The 11,725-nt window shown below is 38.5% G+C and overlaps 1 protein-coding gene across 1 annotated transcript; it reads left to right on the forward strand.

Annotated features, from left to right (window-relative positions):
• Nucleotides 1-635: 635 nt before the first annotated feature.
• On the forward strand, nucleotides 636-1,562 carry LOC125105098 (olfactory receptor 4F21-like). The gene has a single exon (XM_047738207.1). It carries the CDS (start codon nucleotides 636-638, stop codon nucleotides 1,560-1,562), a length of 927 nt encoding a protein of 308 aa, XP_047594163.1.
• Nucleotides 1,563-11,725: the final 10,163 nt, after the last annotated feature.

Genomic DNA, 11,725 nt, shown 5'->3' on the forward strand with positions numbered 1-11,725 from the left:
TTTAGTGATTCATCAGTTGCATACATCACCCAGTGCTCACTACTTCAAGTGCCCTCCTTAATGCCCCTCAACCAATTACTCCAGCCCCCTTCTCTCCTCCCCTCCAGCAAACCTCAGTTTGTTTTCTGTAGTTAAGAATCTCTTTGCTCTGCCTCCTTCTCTGTTTTCATCTTATTTTATTTTTCCTTCCCTTCCCCTATGTTCATCTGCTTTTCAAGAAGGGAAAATTTAAGGGACTAAGAAAGGTTCAGGTAAGAGAATAGAGAATTAGATATTTATGTGATATTATGTGGTATTTAAAAAAAACACTTAGGGCAATGGTCATGGATTCTAGATAATGATCTAGAAATCTTTGAGGAAAAAAAAATATTTAAGTATGGGGTGAAAATTAAAGTAACCCCTTTGTCTCTATCTTCAAAATTTATAGTCATATATTTCCCTCATAGATCCCCCTTTATATAGTAAATTTGCTGCTAACCTTATTTCTTCCAAATTCTTTGTTTTTCTCCTCTCAGTTAATTATATCTAACTTAATTAGAAAGGCAATTAAGGGATCTATGTTTCTGCCAGTAATACTTACTCTTTTAAATTTTCATTCTCAGGTCACTTGAAAGTCAACTCTCCTGTACCAGTCAATGGATGGACTAAATGACTCTGTGGTCACTGAGATTGTGTTACTGGCACTTTCTTGTTCTTGGGAGAAAAAACTTTTTCTCATCTTGATATGTTTGCTGCTCTATTTAGGGGTCCTCTTGGGAAACCTTTTTATTTTGTTTTTGGTAATTTTTGATTCTCACCTACATTCTCCCATGTATTTCCTGCTGGCCAACCTGTCCCTCATTGATGTGGGTCTTTCCTCTACCACAGTTCCCAAGATAATCAAAGACCTCTTAAATGAATACAAAGTAATTTCTTTCCAAGGTTGTATGGCACAGATATGTTTTATTCACATCATCGGAGGCGTGGAGATGGTGTTACTCATAGCCATGGCATTTGATAGGTGTACAGCAATCTGTAAGCCTCTTCACTACTTAAAAATCATGAATCCTAAAACATGTATTTCATTTGTAATCACTGGATGGGTAACTGGGGTGATCCATGCTATGTCTCAGTTTTTATTTGTTATAAAGTTGCCTTTTTGTGGGCCTAATAAAGTGGACAGCTTTTACTGTGACTTTCCTAAGATCATAAAACTTGCATGCACAGATGCAGCCAAGTTTGAGTTTATTGTTACTGCCAACAGTGGCTTCATGAGCATGGTCACCTTCTTCCTGCTAATACTTTCCTATTTGTTCATTTTGATCACAGTCTGGAAACATTCTTCAGGAGAATTATCCAAGGCATTTGCTACTTTGTCAGCTCACATCACTGTGGTTTTTTTGTTTTTCACTCCATGCATGTTTTTGTATGTCTGGCCTTCTCCTCCACCTTCAATTGATAAAAATCTCTTCATTGTGGACTTTGCTATCACCCCTGTCTTGAATCCTGCTATCTATACACTAAGGAACAAAGACATAAAGGTAGCTATAAAAAGACTGCACAAAAAGATATCTTTTTCCTGATTATGTTGACCACTTTTTGGGGGGAGCTCTAAAACTAAACATCCCATTACACACTGACCCACCCCTACTTAGGTACCTCGATTTTAACATATCCTGAACAAATTCATCATCTACCATTTTAAGCCTGCTACCACTATACCTGTGGAGTATACAAACACTACCAATCATGTTAATGTAAATTAATCATACTAAGAATTAGTATTCTAACAGAGAATAGCATAATCTAAGAAAGAACATTTTAATCTTGAATTTTTGTTTATTTTTCAAATAAAATATAATAATACCATTTCTGCTGTTCATAACATCTAAAAATAACCTGTAAAATAGTTCTGATGAATGGATAAACATCAAAAATCATCACATTAAATTGCTGTGTGTGTGTGTGTGTGTGTGTGTGTGTGTGTGTGTGTATGGCTCCAATGGCTTTACTTATTTTTTAAAAGAAGACCCATGTAGTGCCTGGGTGGCTCAGAGGGTTAAGCCTCTGCCTTCGGCTCAGGTCATGATCTCAGGGTCCTGGGATCAAGCCCTGCATCACTTCTCGCTTCCCCTCTGCCTGCCTCTCTGCCTACTTGTGATCTCTCCCTCTATCAAATAAATAAATTAAATCTTTAAAAAATAAAAAGTAAAAAAAAATAAAAGAAGACCCTGGAACAAATTCAGTGGGCCAGGAGTTTATTTAGATGGTGCATCAGGAACACATTTGTTCAGAAATGGAGACAGGGGACAGAAAAAGAAAGGATACCAAAAGAGGTTATATTAGCTGGTATTCTACTATATGGACATTGCGGTGCAATTCTGCTATAGCCCTCTTGGAGAATGTGCATAATCTATAACTTATATTTGTTTCACTTGAGGCAAGGAAGCTGTGTATTTCTGTGTTGAGGTAGCTCTAAGGTATTAACTCCATGGCAGTTTCAGGCTTCCCCACATAGCAGGTTGAGCAGCTTTGATATCCAAAGAAAAGTCCTCAAGCAGAAAATCTTTGCAGTTTATGGTATAAAACAATATACATTCTTAGGAATATTAAGCACAGAGGGATATGTATGCAACATTGAAATAATCAGATACACTCCACATCTTCCCATGCTTAGAGGTATTCATGTTCCATGTAAGTTCTCTCCGTCATTGATTCTTCAAATACAGGAGTGTTAATGAAATGAGTATCAGTGGGTTCTATCATGCTTATGTTCCCAAGAAGATTTTCATTATCTCCTTCCTCTATAATCCATTCTAGATTTTCCTCACATTTGTCCAGCACTTCTGCTGATCTAGATCACTTGCCCAGATCCATATCTTCCCACCTAGGAAGGCTAAATCCATGATTACCATGCTCTTGTCATGCTGCAATTGCTGCAATTGCTGCAACTGCCCATTTAGAGTTATCACCAAGTGTGGCAACCATTCTATTTCTTTGCATTAATAAAGTTTAATTATACCTGGCATGATAGTAACTTTTTTTTTTTGCTGCTGATCTACAAACACAAGGAAAAAAAAAATGGCCAGTGAGCTACTAAAACTTTAGGTTTACTGAAATGCTTACTCTGTCCCCAGAAGAAGCATTCACCCTACCCCAGCAGAGGTCAAAATTATAGGTCCAGAAAGGTCAAATTCCCCAAGGAAGTGATGGTGAGTGGAGCCACTCTCACTGACTATCTTTGGTTTCCAAACCTATGCATTTTTTAATACAATACCTTATAATGTCCATTGGTTCAAAAGTATTTATCACATGTTAAAGCACAAAGTATCATCACCAAACATACTTACTTGTACCTTTATTTGCATCTTTAAAAGGCTATTCCCATGTTCTATTAGTTTCACACTTTTGTATACCATATATTGCTACACCAGTAGATCACTTGGTCATGTGCCCACTGTTGTACTTTCTTGGTCCTAAGCAATGTTATGAAGGAGATTAGACTTACTATCTTCGGATCTCTTAATGGCCAAGCTACTGTCATAGGATAGTCAAAACCAAAACCATAATTGGGAAACATCTTTACCACAGTAAGAACTACTCACAACTCTTCCACCATGAAAGGGATCTAATGTAAACAACTATAAGATGTTACCAAGTTGTTAATTAAATGCATTAACAGATGAAACCATATAAAGTGTTTGGATTCCATCTATATTTCTTTTTTTTTTAAGATTTTTATTTATTTGACAGAGGTCACAAGTAGGCAGAGAGGCAGGCGGGGGGGGGGGCGGGATGCACGCTGCCTGTGGACAGAAAGCCCAACGTGGGGCTCAATCCCAGGACCCCAGGGTCATGACCTGAGCCAAAGGCAGAGGTTTTAACACACTGAGCCACCCAGGTGCACCTCCATATGTATTTCTGAAATGACAAACGTTAATAGTGGCTGTCACTTTAACTACCTTGCTGAGAAGAGAATATACTGAAAGAACCCATGGAAAGACTTCATCCTTGTCATTCATAACTACTTTCATTCATAACATCATTCATGGGTCTATAGTACAAGCACTATAGTGTCTGAGCTAGGTTGTCAACTCTTCTTGGAACACAGTAGAATTCTGCTGGAATACAGCAGAAACATAAATAAAAAGTGTAAGTGTTGTTCTTTATGGCTAAAGAAACAATTACATCGCACATCATCATAGCCTATATTTAAGTAACTACTATCCACTTTAAGTGATGATCACAGTTAAGCAGAAATTACAAAAATGACCCATACTAGAAGATATTTGCAAATGACATATCAGATAAGGGGCTAGTATCCAAAATCAATAAAGAACTTATCAAACACTACACCCAAATAACAAATAATCCAATCAAGAAATGGGCAGAGGACATGAACAGACTCTGCAAAGAAGACATCCAGATGGCCAACAGACACATGAAAAAATGCTCCACATCACTTGGCATCAGAGAAATACAAATCAAAACCACAATGAGAAACCACCTCACACCAGTCAGAATGGCTAAAATTAACAAGTCAGGAAATGACAGATGCAGGCGAGGATGCGGAGAAAGGGGAACCCTCCTATACTGTTGGTGGGAATGCAAGCTGGTGCAACCACTCTGGAAAACAGCATGGAGGTTCCTCAAAAGTTGAAAATAGATATCTTATGACATGGTCATACTCTATGACCCAGCAATTGCACTACTGGGTATTTGCCCTAAATACTGGGTATTTACCCTAAAGATACAAATGTAGTGATCCGAAGGGGCAAGTGCACCCAAATGTTTATAGCAGCAATGTCCACAATAGCCAAACTATGGAAAGAACCTAGATGTCCATCAACAGATGAATGGATAAAGAAGATCTGGTATATATATATACAATGGAATACTATGCAGCCATCAAAAAATGAAATCTTGCCATTTGCAACGACGTGGATGGAACTAGAGGGTATTATGCTTAGCAAAAGCAGTCAATCAGAGAAAGACAACTCTCATATGATCTCCCTGATATGAGGAAGTAGAGATGCAACGTGGGGGGCCTGCGGGGTAGGAAAGGAATAAATGAACAAGATGGGATCAGGAGGGAGACAAACCATAAGAGACTCTTAATCTCACAAAACAAACTGAGGATTGCTGGGGGAAGGGGGGTCAGGAGATGGTGGTGGGGTATTGGCCATTGGGGATGATATGTGCTATGGTGAGTGCTGTGAAGTGTGTAGACCTGGTGATTCACAGACCTGTACCCCTGGGGCCAATAATACATTATATGTTTATAAAAAAATTAAAAAATTAAAAAAAAAACTGACCCATACTTATGAGGACAAATATCATACACTAGAGCCATTTGATAATTTCCAGCAGAGTGCTAGACTGATTTTTGTTTTTTGTGAGGTTTTTTTTGTTTTTGCATTTTTTATTGTTTTTGTATTGTTGTTGTTGTTATTGTTGTTTTCATAAAAAAAAAGATAGGTTAATACATATGGTATGAAATGGAAGGATTAAGTGAAATATCAGCTCCAAAAACAAATAAACTAGCAATTAGGAAGGAGTTGAGGTAGTAAATCTGTGCTGTTGAATGTACACCCATAAAAATAAATCAGAATAATTAGTAAGGAAAGCCCAGATAAGATTTAATTTCTATCCTATAATAAAGGTAGATTCTCAAAACAGAGGTGAATAAATCCATATAATCAAAAATAACAAAGAATTTGAACAAAAAATTAAGTTCTTCACACACACACAAAAATAGATACATTCCCTTCAATATAAATTAATTGGATGAAATTATTTTATAATTATATCATGAATTAACTTTTAATAATTGAGATTTATATAATTATGGCATAAAATATTCAGTCTTAAGCAAGGCAAAACAAGTAAAAAACATAAAAAAGCAAAGTTTATATTTTATTACATTAAATTTACTTTAATTTATTTTTATTATTACATTAATTTTAAATTTATCAAAAACAAATAGTTCTAGTTCTGCATGTAGGAGCTTGGAGTCCATATTTCATCCTAACAACAAATACAAAGCAGAAAAGACTAAACAATCAACAACTCTTCTTGGATCAATAAGAAAAGGGAGGACACAGGGCAAACTGTTGTCTCCTAGATTAGAGACACAAACAACAGAAACTGTTATAGCAATGAGGGCTGGAGTAGGAAACATAAACCATAATTCATGAATTGCTGGAGTCTCAATACAGGCAATTTGGAAAGTTAAAAACTGTCCAGGGGAAACTAGCCATGGGGGGTTGGGGGGAGTAGGGAGTTCAAAAAATATTGTGAAGTTTACTTCCAGCAGATTCCTTAGTAAATAACTGAGAAAAATCCCCTCAGGTTTCTGGCAGAGAAAGGGGAAAATGAAATATTTTGAAATACACCCCAACACTTTGTTTTTCTTTTTTTTTTTTAAAGATTTTATTTATTTATTTGGCAGAGACAGAGATCACAAGTAGGCAGAGAAGCAGGCAGAGAGAGAGAAGGGGGGTAAGCAGGCTCCCCACTGAGGAGAGAGCCCGATGTGGGGCTTGATCCCAGGACCCTAAGATCATGACCTGAGCCGAAGGCAGAGGCTTAACCCCTGAGCCATACAGGTGCCCCCACTTTGTTTTTCTTAAGAAGCTCTGCCCTCAATGGAAAATAGTAAAGCAGAATCTAAACTACTAAGGTGTCATAAGAGCCTAAATGACCTGGAGAAGACAAATACCCAGTTCCAATCCTTTTGCCATTTTGTCCCTTCTAAGGCAGAATAAAAAATAAAAATAAACACACACACACACACACACACACACACACACACACACACACACGTAAAGTTCACAGTCCAGAGGCACAGGCTCAATAAAAAACTAAGACCTAATTGAGAGGCTACGTAATGCTTCCCTTCCACCCACACTTCACCACCACATTAACTAAGGCCTATTTACAGCCATTTCTTCTACCCAGTACATCATGTCTATCAATGAAGAAAAAAATTACAAGGAATACTGAAAGAAAAAAACAAATCTGAAGAGACAGAACAAGCTTCAGAGCTAGACATCGCATGGATGTTGGAATTATCAGACCAGAAATTTAAAAAAACTATGATAAATGTGCTAAGGGCTCTAATGGATAAAATAGACAGCATTTAAGAACAGATGGCCAGAGAGACAAGATGGCGGGGAACTAGGAGGAGGCACCGTTTCAACCTATACCCTAAAGTGAGCTGATTACCTACCAAAGAACTCGGATCACCCATGAAATCAGCCTGAGATCAGAATTATACACGTCTGGATCTTTACAGGGGCAGAAGATGCCAGTGGGCAGGTAAAGCAGAGTGGGAATGTCGGAATGATATCGGAAGATAAACAAAAGGGGGAGGGAGCCACCAGAAGCAACACATTGGAAAGTAATACCCCAATATGAAAGTGCCCTACACTGGTGACCAGCATTAACTTGGAGTCTGGTTGAAAACACTCAAAAAGAGCAAAGGATCATGGGGGGAAATTGTGGGAATCAGGGTGGTTAGAGACAGGGGCTTAAGTCCCCAGACCCAGGACAGCCACCCCTGGTGCTGAGCCAGAGAGAGTGCAGCAGAGAAACCAGGTCTTTGTCCCTCAGCCACCAGCGCGCCTGAGAGCATGTGGGGTCTGGCTCCCCTGCGGGACTGGGAGCCTCACTAGCCGGCAGAAGCACAGACTTTTTACAGTCCCCAGGCAAGTAGTGCTGTGCCACACTATCAGAGTCTGAGCTGCATGCTGCACCCTCCCCTGAGAGAGGTGTGCGCAGGCGCCAGCCGGGAGCTCTCAGACCCGGAAAGACCAGGCACTCCTAGCCTGGGACAGTGGGAAAATCTTAGTGTGTGATCGCTGCTTGGAACCTCTCTGGTGGTCCGGAGCTGCCCAGACAGCCACTGCTGTAATGGTTTTGGGTACAACAGGAGTTCCTGTGTCCCCAGGGACCGTGACTTGGAACGTGCTCTGCCAGTGGCCAAGGGGGAACTTATGTGCTCTAGAGCACTCATAGGGGCACAGACTGAGGCTTCTCTCTGAAAGGGAGATCCGGGTGCAGTTTGCTTTCCTCCAAACCTCCAAAAACCATTAAAAGCTGTCAAGGCGAGAGAGAGGAAAAAAAAAAAGAACAAATAAACATAAAAACCTCCAGAGAACAAAAGCCTGAAAATCCAGTTTCCTCAGAGCTCACCCCCTTCAGGGGGGCAGGAGGACTTAACTCAGGGAATGTTGCCTGAAAACCCACGTGGGAGGCCCCTCCCTGAGAAAGCCAACCAGGAAAAAAAAAAAAAAAGACTACAAGAGAACAACCACCACTACTTCATAGATACAACTTTTATTTTTAATTCGTTCCCACTATTCTGGTTCATTTTTTATACATATATAATTTTTTAACCTATTTACCATCACAGTGAGATGTCCAGTACATCAAATTCCATAATAACCTTTTAACCTGAACTTTTTGATACATATACCTGTGTTTTACTTTTGCTTTTCTATATTTTTTAATTTTTTTAAATTTTAGTTTAGTTTAGTTTATTCTTTTTTTATTGTTATTTTTTCATATTCATATAGAGTTAAACTTCAAGGTAGTCCCCTTTCCCCAATCAATGCTATGCCTATAGGTAAACCAATTTTTAATCCCCCTTTATCTTAGGTAACTTGAGTCCTTTAACAAAGATATCAAGACACATCCAAGAAGAAACAAAATAACCTTCCTCGACCACACTGAGAACATATAACCACTCTCCCATTTTTTCTTCTGCCAGTGTTTCTGTGTATTTAATTTGTCCTGATAGTATATAAATCTTATACTTGGGGTTCTTTTTGATGAGGTTCTTTTTTTTTTTTTTTTTTGCTTTTATATATATACACATATATATATGTATAATTTTTTTTCTCTTTTCATATACTTTTTTCAGTCTTTTTCTTTGTCTGTTTTTGTTTGTATATGTCATAAATCTTACCTTGCAGCCCATTTGGGCTGAGCCTTCACTTTTATCTTTTTTTTTTCCTGTCTCTCTCTCTTTTCTTTTTCTTTTCTTTTTTCTCTCTTTCTTTTTTCGTTCATTTGGTTCGGGACTCCTGATTGCTCAAAAGTGTTCCAGGGTGCACCTTGACTGCACCACGTCTATACATCCAGCTATATCTGTTCAGCCATCTCTCACCAAAATGACAAGGAGGAGGAATGCCCAACAGAAGAAAAATTCAGAGGATGGGCCTTCTGCAACAGAGCTAATGGCTATCAACATAGACAATATGTCAGAAAGGGAACTCAGGCTAACAATTATCCAGGCAATAGCTAGGTTGGAGAAAGCCATATATGACCAAACGGAATTGATTAGGGCAGACCTGAAAGCCACCAGGGATGATGTTCACAATGTTAGGGCAGAACTGAAAGCCACCAGGAATGATATTCACAATGCTCTCAATGAGTTCCAATCAAATCTAAATTCTCTCAAAGCTAGCATAACTGAGACAGAAGATAGAATTAGTGATCTGGAGGACAAACAGATAGAAAGGATCAGGAGGAAGCCTGGAACAAACAGCATAGAAGCCATGAAAAAATAATCAGGGAAATAAATGATGCCGTGAAACATTCCAATGTCATAATTATTGAAATCCCTGAAGGGGAGGAGAAAGAAAGAAGTCTAGAAGGTATAGTGGAACAAGTTCTCCATGAAAATTTTCCCAATCTCACGAATGGAGCCAGCATTCATGTATTAGAGGCAGAACGGTCTCCCTGCAAGATTATAGGTTCTAAAAAAAATCAAAGCACCTGATAAGTAAAATTGAGAAATCATAATTGTAGATACAATCTCTTGAAAGCCTTTAGGACAAAGAGGCTCCTTACGTACAGAGGATAGCCCATCAGAATAACGTCAGACCTGTACACATAAATCTGGCAAGCCAGAAAGGGCTGGCAAGAGATATTCAGGGCAATAAATGAGAAGAACATGCAGCCAAGAATACTTTATGCAGCAAGACTGACATTCAAAATGGATGGAGAGATAAAGAGTTTCCAAGACCAGCAAGGCTTAAAAGAGTATGCGACCACAAATCAACACTGCAGAAAATATTAAGGGGGGGTTCTATAAAAGAGGGAAATTCCTAAGAATAGCATTGAACAGAAATATAGATACAATCTACAGAAAGAAAGACTTCAAAGGTAACACGATGTTAATAAAAACGTATCTATCAATAATCACTCTCAATGTGAATGGCCTAAATGCGCCCATAAAACAACACAGGGCTGCAGATTGGATAAAACGACAGGATGCATCCATATGTTGTCCACAAGAGACCAATTTTGAACCTAAAGATACACCCAGACTGAAAGTGAAGGGATGGAGAAACATCTTTCATGCCAATGGGCCACAAAAGAAGGCCGGGGTAGCGATTCTCATATCAGATAAATTAGATTTTAAACTAAAGACTGTAGTCAGAGATACAGAGGACACTACATAATTCTTAATGGGACTATCCACCAAGATGATCTAACAATTGTAAATATCTATGCCCCCAATATGGGAGCATCCAATTACATAAGAAAACTGAAAATCAAGATAAAGAGTCATATTGATATGAATACATTAATAGTAGGAGATCTTAACACACCTCTCTCGGTAATAGACAGATCATCCAAGCAGAAAATCAATAAAGAAACAAGAGAATTGAATGACATATGGACCAGATGGACCTCATAGATATATACAGAACATTCCACCCTAAAACAACAGAATACTCATTTTTCTCAAGTGCACATGGAACCTTCTCCAGAATAGACCACATAATGGGTCACAAATCAGGACTCAACCAATACGAAAAACTGAGATAATTCCCTGTATATTCTTAGATCAAAATGCTTTGAAACTGGATCTCAATCACAAGGAAAAGTTCAGAAGGAACTGAAACACCTGGGAGCTAAAGACCACCTTGCTTAAGAATGCTTGGATCAACCAGGAGATCAAAGAAGAACTGAAACAATTCATGGAAACTGATGAGAATGAAGACACTTTGGTCCAAAACCTATGGGATACAGCAAAGGTGGTCCTACGGGGGAAATACATAACCATCCAAGCCTCGCTCAATAAAAATTGAAAAATCCAGAATACACCAGCTGTCTCTACACCTTAAAGAACTGGAGAATCAACAACAAAGCAAACCAACTCCACACATAAGAAGGGAAATAATCAAGATTAGAGCAGAGATCAATGAAGTAGAAACTAGAGATAGAGTAGAACATATCAATGAAACTAGAAGCTGGTTTTTTGAAAGAATCAATAAGATCGATAAACCATTGTCCACACCAATCCAAAAGAAAAGAGAGAAAGCCCAAATTAATAAAACTATGAATGAAAAGGGAGAGATCACAACTAACACCAAGGAAGTACAAACAATCATCAGAAGTTATTATCAACAGTTATATGCCAATAAGCCAAGCAACCTAGATGAAATGGATGCATTCCTGGAAAATTATAAACTCCCCAAATTGAACCAGGAAGAAATTGACAACCTGCATAGTCCAATATCTAGTAATGAGATTGAAGCAGTGATCAAAAACCTCCCAAAAAACAAGAGCCCAGGACCTGATGGATTCCCTGGGGAATTCTACCAAACTTTCAAAGAAGAAATAACACCTATTCTCCTGAAGCTGTTTCAAAAAATTGAAGCAGAAGGAAAACTCCCAGACTCTTTCAATGAAGTCAGCATTACCCTGATCCCCAAACCAGGCAAAGACC

This window comes from Lutra lutra, chromosome 7 (genome assembly GCF_902655055.1).
Source record: "Lutra lutra chromosome 7, mLutLut1.2, whole genome shotgun sequence".
In the NCBI taxonomy this organism is placed as follows: domain Eukaryota; kingdom Metazoa; phylum Chordata; class Mammalia; order Carnivora; family Mustelidae; genus Lutra; species Lutra lutra.

Bases quoted from the DNA above. Each gene is read 5' to 3' on its own strand.
- LOC125105098 (XM_047738207.1), top strand. From the start codon at position 636: ATGGATGGACTAAATGACTCTGTGGTCACTGAGATTGTGTTACTGGCA.